This window comes from Trematomus bernacchii, unplaced genomic scaffold (genome assembly GCF_902827165.1).
Source record: "Trematomus bernacchii unplaced genomic scaffold, fTreBer1.1, whole genome shotgun sequence".
In the NCBI taxonomy this organism is placed as follows: Eukaryota; Metazoa; Chordata; class Actinopteri; order Perciformes; family Nototheniidae; genus Trematomus; species Trematomus bernacchii.
In genome coordinates, this window is record NW_022987767.1 from 1,798,194 (window position 1) to 1,817,126 (window position 18,933).

An 18,933-nucleotide genomic window follows, 5' to 3' on the forward strand; every position below is an offset into this window, starting at 1 on the left:
AGGTCAGTCTTTTTTTTTTTTACAAGTCTTTTTATTTCATTATAGTGTACAGTAATCGATGCCATTTCATTTATATTGTAATATCACAGTACACTCACTACACTCCCCCCTCCCTCCCTCCACCCACACATACCCGCACAGGCAAAACCAAAAAATGCTTATCAATATAACTTAAACAACAGAGCCATGAAAATAAACATAAAAAGGAAAAGGAAAAAATAGAACCAAAAAAAAGAGAAGGTCAGTCTGAGCACACACCAGGCGCGTCGAGCCCCGGATGTTTTTTCTTTAGCCCCAGACAATTCTCCCTCAATAATATAATACATTAACCGTGCTTTACCTGAAGCTCATCATGATACTAGAGAGGACGGCAGGATTGTAATTTCCCGTGTTCAGTGAATGCAACAGAGGCAAGACACCAGACCAACCAGAGAGTTGCATGGACTGGTACCTATCCTGTGACAATGTTTAAACTGTCAGTCGGACTCTGAGTTTTTGAAGATGGAGACGACAATTCTCAAGTGATGGCTCACACAACAACCCCAGAGCCACCACTTGAGCCAGGTAAACAAGGTATGTAAATGTCAGAAAACTTCCAAGTTATGCGAACATGTAAGCAAAGCATAAATTACAGCTACGTTGACGTTACTTTGAATCGCGCAGGTAAGCTAAACCGTTAGCAAGTAGCTATAGCTAGCCAGAGATATTAAATAAACACTTTGTCATACAATCTAAATGTTATGTTTTTTAGCGTTACCTAGTGATTTCAAAGAAAGCTCTCTGGAAAATGTTGACTTACTGTCAGTGTTCGACATGAAGCTACCTTACATTACACAGTCACAGGGGAGTGATTTGTAAAATATCCATAAAGAAAAAGAAAATCTGTTTACAGTTCTGTTTCATATGGGTGTTGAGAGATGTATCCATATCTCTTAATGTTGCTCTCAAAGTGCACCAGATTGATGCTTTTAACTTCAATATTTAAAAAAAAAATCTTTTTAGGAGGTGAGGACCCCCCTAGAGGAGGTTAGGTCCGCCCCCCACTTGTAAAAAATAGCACTTTACCCCTGCTTACACCTATATGCCGTGAGCTGATTATCGAGCCTCCATTGTAACAGTCGCGGGGGTACACTGTGTATGTGTGCGTGTGGGGAGTGTTGCAGTAGAAATGTCCACTGTAGCGCCCGGTACCTTAATGTACCTTAATGAACTGTGGGCTAACCCCCGAATGTTTCCAGGTCCAGGAAACGCCCCTGGCACACACTATGAAAAAAGAAGTGGAAGTGTTTTTTCTTTTAAATCTGATAAAAAAGTTAAACACATGAAGCATGCCCGAAAAGACTACTCAAGTTTAAATTCACATATGCACACGCCCTGCAAAAGCATTTATGATTAACTGTCACCCTGCCTGGTTTCATTTTGTGATTGCTCAAGAGCTGCTACTATTAGACGACAAACAGTTAGTCGATCGACATAAAAACTATTGGCCAACTCATTTCATTATCAATGTAGCCTTTTCTTTAAGATGCTTTTTACAGCCTCTCAGATATGGAGATTTTCAAAGCTTTCAGAAAGCTCCCTGCAGAAATCAGTGCACGATAATGGCTTTAAAAGTTTGTGTTGTGCTTTTAGATCATATCGAACAAACCAACCTTTGCTCACAACACTGTAAGCAGAAGCAGTTTCTCAACAACCATAAACTCTTCACTTCCTCTGAAATACTGCCAGCCTAATACCTTGTGGAGGACCAGAAAAATGGGCCACATCTGGTAAAAAAAAAAGTGTCACTCTTGTTTGGAGCAGCGCCCTGTTACACCCTCAATTGGCTTTCTCTATATTAACAGCTTAAATGGTGACAGGTTTACTCAAATATGCATCTTAACTAGTATTAGTAGGCTGCAAACCTGTACTGTGTCCATGCTCCTTTATGCAATGTTTGGTTTGCAACCCCTCAATGCAACCCCTCAATATTCCATGATGTTAGCACACATGGAATATTCTTTTAGAGCCGTTTAGTTTATACAGTAATACCCAGAGGCAATATCTGTGGCAGTGCAGAGGAGGTGTGTCCATTTCCTCTTTCAAGTAATATGAAACCTAAATGGTTAAACCTCCTAGGTGTTTAAAGGTTTGTGTAACAACTTGTGTGTGTTCATGCCAGGACATTCTGTTGAAAGGTTAACAGGAAATACAAGTGTTTGAATAATGAATGCAAGATTTGGTGCATACTTCCTTGAAATCTATGATAAAGCATAAATAACCACTCGCTTTGTTTAAGGCAAAGACATATGCTTCTACATCTTATCCACAAAAAGACATTCGCAACTAAACCTTGATGTATGAATGTAATAATGTATTGAAATGTGTGTGCATGGACTACATTTCACAGATCATAAAGCTGGGAGAAGTACTAAGATCTTGTACTCGAGTAAAAGTAGAAGTACCAGAGTGTGGGAATGATCTTTTACAAGTAAAAGTCCTGTATTCAAAATGTTACTTAAGTAAAAATAGAACAGTATTAGAATACAAATATACTTAAAGTACCAAAAGTAGAAGTACTCATTATGCAAATAGGCCCATTTCAGAATAATATATATGAAATGTTTTATAATGATTGATCATTGAAATGTTATCAAAGCTGGTAAAGGTGCAGCTAGTTTGAATGACTTTGTATACTGCAGGGTAGCTTGTGAATGTTACTATAGTATTATTTGCAAAGTAACTTAAAGTATCAAATACATGTAGTGGAGTAAAAGTACACGATTTACTTCTAATAGTGGGGTAGAAGAACACAGTAGCAAAACATTGAAATACTCAAGTAAAGTCTCTCAAAGTGTTACCTTATTACAGTACTTGAGTAAATGTTACTTAACACCATTGGGTGATAGTACAAAAGTTATCCAACTCTCCATTCAGTGGGTGTGGATGAAAAGTGGGTGGGGTGAGACAGACAACCAATCTTCTCCATTGCATGTCATTGCAGTGTGTAAGTGTTTAAAATAGGTGAAAACAACAGCTCATTAACCCCTCGTTTAAATGCTTTCTCTGTGTGAGTGTGTGTGACTTTATCAAACTCTCTTACCCTATAATCCCCTCCGAGTAGTTCCTGACTTTCCATGGCGTGCCAGAGTACCCATCACAGCCTCCTGTGTTGGATCCACTGTTCAAGAGGCTGGAATTGAACCCAAAAGTGCTAGCTTTGTTGTCTCTTTTCCTTTTGTTGGGGTGTCCGTTCCACAGCCCGGAGACCCCGCCGCCCTGCTGCCCCCCTCCGCCGCCGACACCGCCCTGCTGCCTGACACCGGCTCCTCGGTTGTTCTGGTTGCTATTATTAATGTCCAGTGGTATAAAGTCCCGCTGCGCCGTGAAGTCCCCTTTCCCCCTTGAGGATGACATCCCCGGAGTCCTGTTTGAGTCACTCAGTGCCCCGTTTCTGGCTCCACACGCCCCGTTGACAAGCGCTTGCAGGCGGCTCGACGTGCTCTGAGATCCGGCGCTGTTATTCACATGCAAGTAGCCGAGCCCTTGTGTCGTCTCCCAAATCTGCATCCACAGGTTGTTGGCTGGTCCACGTTGTTCCGGTTGAAACCAGGCGATCCTCGGATCCATCAAACGTTGTGACACAGTAGTAGGCGAGTCGCCCTCCCCCCCGCACACCCCTTACCCCTCAGCGTGTGCAGCTAGCCAGGTCGCTAGCTAACCGTTAGCCACCTAGCCTGCTAGCTCAGGTTCTCAGCCGCCCGTTACTTCTAGAATCCGGTGAGAAAAAAAACAAAACACGCTCCGTAGTGGTGACGATACGCGGTTGACAACCTAGAGAATCCACAGGACTAAATGTTGTGAGTCAAGTGGTAAAAATGCAGGTTAATGGAGAAGTGTGAGAGTGTAGAAACGTGCAGCTGCTGCCTGTCGAAGAAGTGGCTCTCTGACCCTTTCCCTAACTCAATGGCGAAGTGTAGGGGGAAGCTGCGCATGCGCGGGTGAGTGGAAGAAAAGGGGGCGGGGACAGAGTTGTTACGCAACAGACAACTGTGTTTTTTTTTGTTACATAACGACGTGAGATGTATTATTCTGTCATCACGGGGGGAATGGACAAGGTGTGAAGAAAGAGTACTGATGTATTATTCTGTCAAAAACATGTTTTATTTTGAACTTACTCTTACTCAAGAGGGACTGAGGGAGGAGTTGGCCTTCAACTCCTCCCTCAGTCTGTCAGCCACTCTGAGTCAATGGACTGGTATTTTAACTTTGAATTATGTTCATGTACATATTTTATAGTATTTTTATTGTGCACATACTTACTTTTATGTTTGAAAAATATTTTACTCCATTTTCTGAATCTTAAAATAAAGTATTTCTGATTCTGATTGAACCGGGGTTATTGTTAACATACAGTAATGGCAAAAGTGGCCTGATGTTTTACTTAATTAAAAATATCTATACTATATATATGGGACAATCTATTACTATACAAGCACATGGTAACCAAGTAAAATCCCAAAGCATCAAAATATACTTACATTGCCTATTTAATCATCATTTTGATTGGATTATTAGTGGATTTATGTGCACCACTTAAATGTTGAGATATTGTTGTATTACTTTATAAAATGCAAGGTATCTTAACCTTAAATAATTTATCACAATTTATTAATTTATTTAGATTTGTTTCTATATAATCTGAATTTGAAAAGTAATGAAAACTGTCAGATTAATGTAGTTGAGTAAAAAGTATATTATCAGGGTTACAGAAATCCCAGACAATAAGAGTGTGGAGATTGTTATTATTCAAATAATAAAAAGAAAACACATTAGACAATGCTTAAGAAATCAGGATTTATTTCAAAAAGGCATTCAATCCCATCCCAAAGACATAAACCCCCACCCCTACATTTTTTTTGAAATGTATTTTTATATTAATGATAGGCATTTTTATCAACATGTCCCTGAAAACGTGTGGGAACCCAGAGAAGCTGTGCCCGACTCTTACAACGCAAGAACTATCACACACTTAATGTTGATCTTTAGGAAAATTGTATTTATGGTTTAAAGTCACCATTCAATTTGAGCATTGAATGGATTAATTAATGAGAGCTTATGTTAACTTTGTCAGAAACTCAATGCAGGATACACTTTGGATCAGGTGCAAAAAGATGGTACTACTACCCTCTATTTTAGATATTTCAAACCTGCAAAAAATAATAATATGTGTGGCGCAGTGGCTTGTGCGTTGGTGTTCGGATCAGGGGAGCACAGATTCAAACCCCACTGCAGTCAGCATGTTGTTGTGTCCCTGGGCAAGACACTTCACCCCAAATTGCTCCTGTGGGGATTGCCCACAGTACTGAGCATGTAAGTCGCTTTGGATAAAAGCGTGCAAGTGACATGTAATGTAATGTAATGCACAATTATCAAACTGTATTCTAAGTTGTAGCAGCAAGTTTGGATGATCATTGATTTCATTCATAATTGATATTCACATAGTTACTGAAAAAATGCTTTCAGCAGAAAATGGGTTTCTGTGGTGACTTGCAAACTGAAACGTTTCACAAAAATACAGTCACAAATTCAGCTCTCCGTGAAAACAGGGGGCCTGGATTGTGAGAAAATGTGTTCCTCCTAAAGGTAAAAATGTAAAAATGTTATGTTAACACCTTGGCAGTGAGAATAGGTAGCTTCGTACGGTATTAAAATGACAGTCGTTTTTTATTTCTCTCTTCAAATGCAAGCCAATTTCTTTCCAAAGATAATTATGTTTATACTAAACAATAAAACAAAATATTCTCTTTTTTATTAGGTGGCAATTATCCCATACTGATACATCTTATGTAGCATAGCTCTGCAAACATCAATGTTTAGGCTATTGGAACAAGTGGCAGAATTAAGGGCACCCAAATCAAAAACCTGGTGGTGTAGACTTACTTAGGGAAATTAAAGTAAACAAATCCAAGTCTGACAAACATTTGGTCCTGATTGTCACATTTAAACCAAGGGAGGAAACGTAAAAACCTTTCTTTACTGCCACTTGCAGTAACTAATAATAACATAATCCTGTCTTTCTTCACAACAAATACAGGTAAAATAGTAAATCATTATTATTTTGAGAATATTAACACTGAAACAGGCGGCTTACTACCAACATAATAAATATTTGATGATTTCACAACCACAGTCTGATTCTTTTGATGCTACCGTTAGCATCTCTGTCCACACCATCGTGAGGTCCAGCGCTCGTTACTTCTTCACCACTTTCTCCAGGTAACCGATGAATCTCTTCAGGTTCACTTTGATGTTGTCCAGTACACACAGCTGCTGCGGGCTGTACTTGCCTCTTCCCTCTTTACGAATCTAGAAGGAATATAAAATAAACATTATGTCACATCATATAGGAACACATTTTTCTCATTTTGTTTATTTAAAAAAAACAGTTTAGGTGTTATGGTTAATTCAAATCAGTTGTAAAGAATGTGTGAGCAATACAAGAGGCAGAACAAATTGTTAACTAGTGTCCTACTAGTGTAAAAGTCCTCAAAGGGCAAATGGAAATTGTGAATAATTAGTAATATACAGTTCTTACTCTTAAGAAAATGTAGTACAACCATAGTCAAGAAATACTCTGTTCAAAATGTTACTTAAGTAAAAGAACAAGAGCAAAATGTACTTAAAATATCCAAATCAAAAGTCATCCTTTTGCAAAAAAAAAATTGGTGTTTTAGTTATTATAGAATATTATTCAGTTTTCACCAACAAACACATACAGACACAGAGTTTACTATACACTGAGTAAGTGCATTGAACAAATCAATGACTGGATGTGTCAGAACTTTCTCCAACTAAACAAAGACAAAACTGAGGTAATGGTTTTTGGAGCCAAGGCAGAACGTATAAAAGTTAGCGCTGAGCTCCAGTCTGCAATGTTCAAAACAACAGATAAAGCCAGAAATCTAGGTGTAGTCATGGACTCTGAGCTGAGTTTCAACAGTCACATTAAAACAGTTACTAAATCAGCCTACTATCACCTAAAGAATATATCTAGGATGAAAAGACTAATGACACAGCAGGATTTGGAAAAACTTGTCCATGCTTTTATCTTCAGTAGACTGGACTACTGTAATGGTGTCTTTACAGGTCTCACTAAAAAATCTATTAGAAAGCTGCAGCTGATTCAGAACGCCGCTGCTCGAGTCCTCACTAACACTAAGAAAGTGGATCACATCACTCCTGTTCTGAAGTCCTTACACTGGCTTCCTGTGTGTCAAAGAATAGATTTCAAAATACTGCTGCTGGTTTATAAAGCTTTGAATGGTTTAGGCCCAAAATACATGTCTGACCTACTGCTAAATTATGAACCATCCAGAACTCTCAGGTCTTCAGGGACTGGTCAGCTTTCTGTCCCCAGAGTCAGAACTAAACATGGAGAAGCAGCGTTCAGTTATTATGCTCCAAATATCTGGAACAAACTCCCAGAAACCTGCAGGTCCGCTGCAACTCTGACTACTTTTAAATCCAGGCTGAAGACTTTTCTTTTTGCCGCTGCTTTTAATTGATATATTCATATCTTAAACTGCACTGTAACTTTTATTATCTTTGCTTTTTATCTTTGCTTTTAAATTAGTGTTTTTAAATGTCATTTTATATTATGTTTCTTAATGCTCTTAATGTCTTTCATTTTTGTAAAGCACTTGTGTTGAAATGTGCAATATAAATAAACTTGCCTTGCCTTGCCTTATAGTATGTGTCAATATGGAGAAATGTTGGATACTTTGTATAATACCGAGTAGATTAGTTGTGTATATCTTAATATGAATCATGTTATTAATATAATAAGTTGTAACTACAAGCATTAAGTTATCATACTGGAGTAAACAATTCAAAATGTTCCTGTGAGATGTACTAGAGTACAAGTTCAAAAATGGCATTAAATGGAGTAAAGTTTAAGTACAGTACTCTTGTACAGGGTTTCCCAAAGTGGGGGTCGCGAGATCATTCCAAAATAAAAATGAATAACGTGTGCATAGACATTTTTCAGGGGCGGACTGGCCATCTGTAGAATGTCCCCGCAGCGAGGCTCAAGGTTGACAATTCACTAGCACATCCCACCCCCCCCAGTGCCAGTCTCTGTTATTTTGGGGGTCACAAGCTGAAAGGTTTGGGAACCCCTGCTCTAGATGATGTACTTAGTTACTGTCCACTCCTGGTAAGACGTCTCTGGTACCTTGGCTTTAAAGATGGGTTGCAGAGCCTTCAGTGCGGGGAGTAACGCAATGTTTTTGGCAGCCGTCTCCGCCTCGTCTCCGTCCGCGAAGACATCGAACAAAGCGTCCAGAGCTTCTCCGTTCACAACCAGGTCGGTGTCCTTCGTGGAGACTTGAAGTAACGCGTTTCCAATCATCTGTGGGAGAACAGATTATTAAAGCCCTGACAGAAGCAAGATAAACAAGCAAGGACTCAAATCAAGAGTCTCTTATTATTTATCTTCATCTCATACTAATATTTCCAGACTGATATGGCCGTCTTTAAAGAAAGTGTATGTGGCGAGTAGGTGTGGTGAGAGAAATGTTGGAAATCATTGACTTTGAGACCAGGTTTTAGGACTCTGATAAATATACAACTAATCTACTAAATATTACACAAAGTATCCACAATGTTCTCCATATTGACACATGCTACAACTATAGAAAACTATGTCTGTATGTGTTGGTCAAAACAGAATTATATTCTATAATAAATAAAACACTCTTGCAAAATGAGGATGCTTGATTTGGATACTAAAAGTACATTTTGATCCTGATCTTTTACTTAAGTAATATCTTGAATGGAGTATTTCTTGACTGTGCTTCTACTACCTCTTCTTAAGAGTAAGCACTGTATAATATTTTAAAGAAAGTGTATGTGGCTGGCGAGTAGGTGTGGTGTGAGAAATGTTGGGAAACCATTGACTTTGAAACGAGTGGTATAATGCCAAGAAATGTCCAGGTTTTAGGACTCTTGGACTACTCAATAGTCCTTTGTTTCCCGATTAACGTTTTGAATATTGAAAACAGTCCCCGCCCCTTGCTAGTATGAAGAGTTATTTCCTCTCACGCAGGAGCAGAACACATGTGATAGGTTGGATGTAGTTGATAGTCTTTGCCTTGTGTTCAAATGAGACGTTTTGGCCAAATTAAGACATCGGGAAGAGACATTTTTCTCTGATTACAGGGTTTGGTGTGTCAGGGCGTGTAAAGGAAGGACAAGGTTTTATTTTCTGACACTTTGTGAGTTCCCTGACTCACCGGGGACACATATTTATGTATAAAAGTGCATTTTGCATGATAGGACACCTTTAAAGCAATTATTTTGTTACGTTATTTGAAATCGAGGCCAAAATCCTTGTTTTTCCAGATGTCAAACAATGTTTTATTATTACACTTTTGCATCAATTCATGTATTTCCAATGTTCATTTTTAAGTAAGGCCATATTCTCTTTGTGCATTTGCTTTGTCTTAAAAGTCACCTATTATGCAAGATCCACTTTTTCTGTCTTTTATACATAAATATGTGTCCCCTCTGTCTTAAAGATCTCCTATCATGCTATTTTTAGGCATATATTATGGGTCTCAGATATATAAAAAACACGTCTATGATGTGTTTTGCTCAAAATACCAAACGGATCATGCATTTTAGACATCCCTCATATCCCTCTATTTCAGCCCTGTTAGAGAATGGTTCACGCAGGAGCAGAACGTATGTGATAGGTTGGATGTAGTTGATAGTCTTTACGTTGTGTTGAAATTAGACTTTTTGGCCAAGATTAAGACAAACATCGGGAGGAGACACTTCTCTGATTTCAGGGTTTGGTGAGTCAGGGCGTGTAAGGGAAGGACAGATATTGCAGGAGGAGTTTCATACCTGAAGCGTCTCCGCAGTGCCCTTCTCTTTGGCTAACGTGCTGCCGGTGATGCCCAGAATAGCGACAGCGTTCACCCTCACACTGACGACATCGCAGCGGGTGGCGGCTTCACTCAGGCTCATCAGCTGCTGGGGGGTCATACACTGAGAAAACAAAAAACATATCAGTCAATAGTGGTTAGTGAGAACTGGCAGTGGATTTGATATAATATACAAAGTCTTAAGAATACAAAGAATAACTATTTAAAATGCAGAGGTGGGAAATAGTGGAGTACAAATACTTAGTTACTGTACTTAAGTACATTTTTCTGGTATCAGTACTTTACTAAACTACTTATTTTTCTGACGACTTTTTACTTTTACTTCTTACATTTTTAACACAAATACCTGTACTTTCTACTTCTTACATTTTCCAAACAGGCTGGTTACTTTAGTTTTAATCTGCGTTTGGTGGCGTGAGACCCTGTTTACACGGAAACGAAAACGAACAGAATTCGATATCAAAAAAGTCTTCCGTCCACACGCAATCGGCTCAATAAACGTGTCCATCCGACCGCTGGACCCGCTGGACCCGCTGTAGTACATATGCCGAGCCTGTAAGTGGCGCTGTACTTCCGCCACAAAATACACCAAAAGCAGCGAAGAAGACCTCCCGAGCATGGTTGCCTGGTTGCCCTTCTGTTTATTCTCCGTGGTTTATTTAGAGTCATTGCGTGCCTATTGATTTGAACACGATCCGTGTATCCATCATTTCCTGGTCTTCTCTAAAGAAGAGGGACCAATGAAAACGTTGTCTTGTTGCCGTTGTTCAGCATGGAAACATTCATTAGCTAACAATGACATTATTGTTCTATTAATATAAACGGAGGTCAGGTACTCTTTAAAACAGCTGCTAGTTATGGGTACTTTTTACTTAGGTACGTCTCGAAGCCCATACTTCTTTACTTTAAAGAAGTTTAGTCAGTACTTCTACTTTTACCAGAGTATTTTTAAACACGAGTATCTGTACTTTTAGCTTGTGGTGTGTTCTGTACCTGGGTGATATTTTTAGAGGCGATCATCTGTAGAAGAGACCTCATGGCGCTGATGACGGCCTCCAGGAACTCCTCATCTTTGGGGATCTCTGAAACGCAAGAGTGAAAATTGTACTAAGTAAACAGATGCAATAAAAACCTACATTTTACATCACTATACTGCTTCCACTGATCATTTTAGGAAAACACATCATTGGTCTACTTTATGTGGATTTCATCCCAATTTTGTTTCCAAAAGGTTTTCGTTACAGCAGCATGTTAAAACAAAGGCATTGCACATCATTTGAAATAATAGAGTAGAAAGTCAAAATAGAAAATATAACAGAACTAAAAAGTAAAGTATATACAAGTTGACCGTGAAAGATGATCCTATTAAAAGTGCATGTACTGAGAGGATTCTTGCTGTTTAGAGTGTTTCCTCATCGTGGATGCCCCTTACTTTAAGTCGCTTTAGATAAACGTCAGCTAACGGAAATGTAATGTAATGTGTGCGAACCTGCTGCTCCGAACACATCGGTTTGCTATCCTGGCTCCTAAATGGTGGAACAAGCTCATCTTTGATATCAGGACAGCAGAAAGTCTACACATCTCCTGTCTATGAATAAAAACCAACCTGTTTCGACTGCACCGTGGCCAATAATAATACATAAAAAACCTGTTGATATTCAGCGGTTGAACAAGTTTATCTTATTAAAAGCTAATGTACTGTGAGGATTCTTGCTGTTTTGAGTGCGTTTCCTCATCGTGGATGCCCCTTACTGTAAAGGCCCTGACACACCAAACTGACACCAAAGAACACGTCCCGACAGACCCGATTGTTGTGTTGCCTCACGTCAGACTTGGCCAAAAAGTCGCACTGGAACACACCGCAAAGACTTCAGCCCACGGCCAAGTAGCACGTACGCACTGCGCATGCGTGAGTGGCAATAACTCTCCTTACCAGCAGGCGGCGGTAGTGTGTATTCTTAATTCAAAAGAGGCAACAACCGGAAGACAGACTGCGTGATATATACAAACAACAAATAGCGTGCGTTCCATGTTCACTCTCGTCCATCACAGACTGTTTCACATAACGACTTATAATCGAAAACATGTTTAGTGCGGTACTGGAAAATGAAAAATAATAGCCGTCTGTGTGTGCCTTCTTCACTTCCGTTTCGCTTCTCATGCACTGATTCGCTAAGCTGAACAGCCAATCAGAGTGATTTATTTTGCCGACAGCCTCCCGATTCAACATGCGGAAGGTGTCGGCACGGCCGAAAAGACATGACGGTGTGGGACACACCAATCTGAGTAGGGCGACAGGACGCTCATCGACGGCCAGACATCGATGGCCGAAATCGGCTCGGTGTGTCAGGGCCTAAAGTCGCTTTAGATAACTCGTCAGCTAAAGAAAATGTACTGAGTGCGAACCTGCTGCTCCGAACACCAGCGTGGAGAGGTGCTGCGCGGCCGCCTGCAGAGCAGCTGCTCCGCCCAGAGAGTCTGCGTCCATGGTGGAGACGAGGCTGTGGAGGCAGGTCAGAGCGCGGGACTGAACGCGCTGCATCCTGAAAGGGGGGGGGGAAGATGGCTGAGGTTAGGGCTGGGCAATATAATAATAATAATACATTTTAGTTATAGAGCACTTTTCATGGTACTCAAAGACACTTTAAATGTTAAAATACATAAAAACTACATTTAAAACAACACATTAAAAAAGCAACATTAAAAGGTAGGGTAGGTAATTTTGGAGAAACCGGCTCGAGATCGCTAGAATTTGAAACTACACAACCGGAAAAAATCTGCCCCTTCCTTACAGAGCCCCTCCTCCAACACACATGAACGCGCACATGACCAATGAGGGCACGAGACAAGTTTGTGCACAGGTGGAAGGCTGACAGGCAGGTAGGCCATCCAGTTATTTTAGCCGGGCCGGCTCAGATGATTGGTCGTGCTTTTTACAGCGCCACGGCTTCCACAGATGAAATATTTTAATGTATTTATTGTATTTTTTTAATTTTATTTAATGTATTCATTGCTATCGGGATGTTAAGAGCATTCCATGGAATATAACAAAAAGTGTTTCTGAAGTGAATTAGCTACCCCACCTTTAAGTACAGATTCAAGCAGTTCTGAAAAGGTGAGTTTTGATTTGTGATATGAGGGTTTAAAACATCTAAACGATATATAGAAATGTTTACTGGACATATTTTTCTACATTTATTGTGTTGCGGTATCAGCTACGTCTAGATGTTTTTTTACTTGAATCTGTTATGTTCATTTTGCATTAAAGTTGTTAGAATTAATGAATTCAATCAAAATGGTGTTTTACAGCACCATTAAAAGGCCTCTGTTTACCGCTGATTATCCAGAGGAAACGATGGCTGATGTTAAGGCATATATACAAATGTTTACTGGACATATCTTTCTACATTATCAGCTACGTTTAGATGTTTCATTTTTATTTATTTGAATTGGTTATGTTTATTTTGCACTCAAGTTCTTAGAATGAATCCATCAATTAAAATTGGGTGAATTACGAAACATTTCACTTGCACTGCACCATCTTGGTTTTCTAAGCAGTATACGCAAACAATCATTATAAGCAACCTGGAGCTTCTGGAGGCTCGCCTTCTTAAAAACTTGACCCACAATCACATGAATCTTCTGCCCCGGACACACAAGCACGCGGTTTGATTGGCTAGCGCTTGTACTGGGATATGATTTGATTGGCTGACGCTTCCGTCGAAGCTTGAAAAGTTGACATTTTCTCAACTTTCGAAGCGAGCAACGGAGGCAAAGCGGCGCGACGTAACCACAATGCAGTTTGGCAAAGCGTGACGTCACCCCATTCAAAGTGAATAGGAAGCGTCTCCGTTGAAGCATGCAACGCTGCCGTGTGGATGTACCGTTAAGAGCCTTATCCAAACACCAAGAGAACTTTCTAGCCAACATGTTAGCTTGTGTATATAAGACACGCTGCTGACGTGACGTCATCATCAGCCATTTCATCTGTAATGATGTGTCCCAGATACTTAGTTTTGCAGCAAACAGACAGCACCTGCCCTGACAGATAAAATATTGGAAAACCAAGGTTCTTATCCCCTTTTGCTCTGCAGATCATTACAGCGCTCTTCTTAGCATTGTATTTAACATCAAATTTGACACCATAATCAGAACATATATTTAGCAGCTGTTGAAATCCAGCACTGCTAGGAGAAACAATAGCCAGATCGTCGGCATACATAAGATGGTTTACAATCACATTACCGATCACACATCCTGTTTTACAGACACTTAAATCATCCGATAGATCATTCATAAAGATATTAAATAGGCATGTTGAGAGGAGCCCCCCCTGGCGAACTCCATTACTAACACCAAATGGCGCCGAGACTGCATTCCCCCATTTTATCCGCATGCTCTGGTTGGCATAGCAATAAGCCAGGATCCTAATTATACTGTTGGGCACACCCCTTTGTCTCAATTTTAAAAACTGTTTATGATGGTTAACTCGGTCAAAAGCCTTTTAGAGGCATCGATAAAACCAATCAGAACAGTGGAATTCTGTCTTCTATGTTTCTACCATTTCCTTCAGAGCATAGATGCATAGCTCAGTACCACGCCTTGAAGCCAAACTGGTTATCTGAGGTACATAAATAAGAACATAATCTGTCTAACAAAATTCTTTCCAGGACTTTGGATAACACACTGGCTAGAGCAATTGGTCTATAATTATCCAAGCTCCCTACCTTGCCCGCTTTGTCCTTAAAGGTCCCATGTCATGCTTTTCCGGTTATTACCCGTCCCCTTGTGTGTTAAGTAGCTTTTTCTGCAACCCTCAAAGTACACCCTGTAGTGAGTAAAACTCAAACACAGAAAAGACCTGTCTATACTGCCCCAGAACGCCTCGTTGCAGATTTGTATTTGTCTTCCTGGGTACAGTGACGTATTGGGTATAGTGACGTTACGTTTGGACCAATCCGCGGACATCCTCACACACACACACACAATCTTTTCTCAGCTGCAGCTCCGCGGATTTCTCAGCCTGAGACGGCGGGACGCGGGGAGGCTGCGTGTGCGTGTGCGTGTGTGTGTGTGTGTGTGTGTGTGTGTGTGTGTGTGTGTGTGTGTGTGTGTGCTCGGGCTGGGTTCGGGCTGGGTTTCACTGTGTCTCGCAGACCCCACGCAGCAGCCAGGAAACAACACCAGTAATCCAGCTCACACTGTCCGCTCCTCGCAGCAGCGAGCCCCGCAACGTCCCGCCAACACGGCACCCAGACCCCACGGAGCATTCTCATCTGTTTGTCATTACTGGTGTCATTTTCTGGTTGCTAACAAACGCCATTGTAACACATAAACACACATCAGAGTACAGTGGGCTCATAGGGTATATACACATACTATACAGAGATGCTGTATGAGAAACCAATGTGAGTTTGGAAAATGTAACAATGTAAATCTATTCTAGTAGACCTCAACAATGGAATTATGATCAGTAGAAATGGCCATGACATGGGACCTTTAAAGACAGGCACCAAAGTAACAGTCAACATGGAGTCATGAGGCCGGTAAAACAAATGGCAAGAAGAACTGCAACCTTCGAGCTTGCCAGTTTATATTGTGATATCATTCGTTATCAAGATATGAAATGATCTACTTTGTAAAAGAGGATGTTTGAAATATTGAGCTAACTGTTGTCATAGTTGAGTGATAAGTAACTAATTTACGCTCCCAAAAGTCTCTTTGAAAGGTATTTAAATCACATCAATGGGTTTTAAAGAGCAATTATTTGGTTACGTTTATTTTAAAATCAAGGCTAAAATCCTTGATTTTCCGGATGTCATCTAAGAATGTTTTATTACTACACTTTTGCAATAATTTATGTATTTCCAATGTTCATTTTGTATTATATCTAACCCTTTTTTTCTTCGTTCATCTGTTTTGTGTTAATGCTTATCCAGAGCACTTTGAATAGCCTTAATATCTGAAATGTGATATATAAATGAACTATACTTAACCTTATGCAAACTATTTATCCATTGAACTAAAAAACATGTTTTTATACCATGGTATATTTCGTTACCAAGTTTTTGAATTTACCTGTTGATATTGACCTAACTGTGGTTCAGTGATAACCTTTAATTCAAGAGCCACAAATCCCTTACACTTCCAACAAGTACCAGATTAAAAAGGCATAAAATATCCAACTCAGAAACCTTAAACCTTGTTTTAAAGTTAAAAAGAATTATGAGAAGTGAGAGGATTACTTTTTGATCATGCCTTCCCAGGAGGAGTTCTGACGGCAAACATCAACGGCTTCCTTTCTAGGGATCTCCGTCTTTTTGAGGACCTTGAAAGGGGAAGAAAAGATATTACATCATAATACAATTTAGTGCGGTTTCATAATAAAAAATCTCTTTAATTGCACAGTTAAGTAATTCGACCCGTCGAGAAGTGTTCGCTGCACATTAAAACCATATTTTGAGGTTTTTAAATGACAGTATGATTACATTCACATGCTTATCTGATCATTTTGTGACTCTTTTTTTCTCTGAGAGCTATTAGCTAATGAAGGTGTGTGTCAGGGCCTGTGTGTACATTAGGGCCTGTGTGTACATTAGGGCCTGTGTGTACATTAGGGCCTGTGTGTACATTAGGGCTGTCCCGAATACCATTTTTCGGGCTCCGGATATTCGGTAGTAATCAGCAGCGAACCGCTTCAACACGTGTATTTCGGTGTATTCAAGGCATTCATTTTGTTATTCTACAGTATTGTTGTTTTATAGTTATTTGTTAATGTATAGAACCCAATTTGTGTTCTTTGAAATTGAAAAGGATATTGCATTGTGTTTGTTACTTTCGTTGCAGTTGTATATGTCTTAAGTGTAATTTGGCTTGGCTTACTATTTATGGACATGCTTTTATTTTGAAGGAGAGTTAGCGCTGTTGACAGGAAGTTGCTGTTGCTATGGAAACAACGTGACGGAGATTAACGGAGAAAAAGTCATATCTACATATAAAGACGGAGAAAGTAAACGATAACGTTTATGGTTAAGTGTTAGCACCCCCCGAAGAGTCACAAGCTCTTACGTTGATATTGGAGTTTTCAATAAATAAAATTTGAAAGGAAAAAAACCAAAAAACAAACAAAACGAATATCCGAATAACGAAATTGAAACCCGAATAGTACTCCAACGAACGAATATTCGGTACAGCCCTAGTGTACATAGCTACCTTTTCTGAGCCAAATAGTCTTTTATAAAGTGTTCCCAGAAAGGAGAGAGTATGTTTTCACGAGGCCTTTTTGTTGATTTGTGCCAAGCTCTTCCTAGTTGAAAATATCTAAACTTTTCAGAAGAGCAACGGTCAAATGGCTTTAGAAAATGGAGGAGGATCTAGTTCTGGACGTGTTTTCTATCCTGATTTTAATGTCAGAGAGAAACTATCCTCACAAAGACTTAAAAGTGCATTTGTTGGAGCAGATCGACAAATATTGTGCTTGGTTCCAATACTGAAAAACATAGTGAGTAAATATATAAAAAAGGAGGTTTTGTACTCAAAGAAACTTCAAATCTTCAAACTTGGAGCGTTATTTCTGCTAAAAACAGACGGCATTTGGAAACAGTTTACAGACGCGTTTTCTATCCTGATTTTAATGTCAGAGAGAAACTATCATCACAAAGACTGATAAGTGCATTTGTTGGAGCAGATCGACAGATATTGTACATTTATCTCCGTACGTGGATCATTCTACTCGCTCTACAGCTGTCTGATTGAGCGGTGAAGCTCATTCATACAAAGTGTGAGAGCAGACGTCTTCAGCTTGGTATCAATACTGAAAAAACATAGTAGCAAAATAGATACTCTAACAGCGATATTTGACTCAAAGAAACTTCAAACTGGGAGCGTTTTTTCCTGCTAAAAACAGACGCAATTTGGACACAAGCCCTAATTGATCAAATATATAAATGTATTTGCCTTTTCTGGGATGTTGTGGTTGATCAAAGCGCCGTGAATCTCCGCTGATAAACACAGAGGAGACATGAGATTGGAGACTCCGTCACACAGACCGTCCGGACCCAGGTCGCTCTCATCGCTGCTCGACTCCTCCTCCCACTCATCGTCTGAGGGGTCTGAAGAGAAAGGCAACCATAGAATTGATATATGAAACAAAAAGGCACATATAGGCACTTCATTGGGGTTGGCCTAATGACCTCTGAAGATAAAAACATACAAGTGCAACGAATTGCAAAAAACAAATGGCACTTTTAGACACTCAATAGGGCAATATGGTCTTCAGTATCATTCATTATTATGCAGTAAATACTTTTATAATATCACAAAATCTATATATTTACATGTTTTCATTATAATGTTGTATATGTTTTATTGAAGAACACCATACAATAATAACATTTAATCTCCACCTTTTTCTCGACATCCCTAAGACCTAAACACCTGCCATCCCCACCTTAAAAATACATAAAGGTGCAAGTTTTATTTTTTGTATTCCATTCTATTTCTATGGATATACTGCTATATTTTTTATTATTTCTAATATTATTTTATGTTATTACATGGCTTAGTTGAATACTCGATTCTGATTAATCAATTCAGAACACGTGACACGTTGTTAATCCAGAACAGACAGACCGCTGTCAAGGACTTATTGACCGTTGTTAAGGACACTCACATCTGCACAAAGAAGTCCGGTCGATTGAACTGTATACAGTTTGGCCGAAAAGCAAAATATTCAGTTGCCAGTTCCTTTGGCATTAGGGCAGGGATATCTAGATACTTTCTAAAGTTTGACATAATGAATTGTACTACTTTTAAAACAAGCAACGATGTTTTCAAATCTGTAATCAAAAAGGTCCGCAAAAACGCTATCAAGCAGTTCCTGCCGTTGCTATAGTTCAAATGGTAACAACGGACTATTTTTCTTAGCGGATGCATGTAATTTTAAATCAATAATAGCCTACTATTTTTTAAATCAATAAAAACATTTTCTAAATCTATAAAA

At 39.5% G+C, this 18,933-nt stretch overlaps 2 protein-coding genes across 2 annotated transcripts in view; both read right to left on the bottom strand.

Annotated features, from left to right (window-relative positions):
* Positions 1–3,931, bottom strand: part of tent4b (terminal nucleotidyltransferase 4B) — a 38,339-nt gene extending 34,408 nt beyond the window's left edge. The window contains exon 1 of the mRNA XM_034148408.1: positions 3,083–3,931. Coding sequence (XP_034004299.1) covers positions 3,083–3,609 — 527 coding nt within the window. The 5' untranslated portion in view covers positions 3,610–3,931. The remainder of the gene's footprint in view (positions 1–3,082) is intronic.
* Positions 3,932–4,821: 890 nt separating this feature from the next.
* heatr3 (HEAT repeat containing 3) overlaps positions 4,822–18,933 on the bottom strand; it is a 29,804-nt gene continuing 15,692 nt past the window's right edge. Inside the window, exons 9-15 of the mRNA XM_034148449.1 lie at positions 17,889–18,043; positions 16,178–16,260; positions 12,339–12,475; positions 10,926–11,014; positions 9,892–10,035; positions 8,216–8,392; positions 4,822–6,348 (exon numbers count right to left, since the gene is read on the bottom strand). Coding sequence (XP_034004340.1) covers positions 6,235–6,348; positions 8,216–8,392; positions 9,892–10,035; positions 10,926–11,014; positions 12,339–12,475; positions 16,178–16,260; positions 17,889–18,043 — 899 coding nt within the window. The 3' untranslated portion in view covers positions 4,822–6,234. The remainder of the gene's footprint in view (positions 6,349–8,215; positions 8,393–9,891; positions 10,036–10,925; positions 11,015–12,338; positions 12,476–16,177; positions 16,261–17,888; positions 18,044–18,933) is intronic.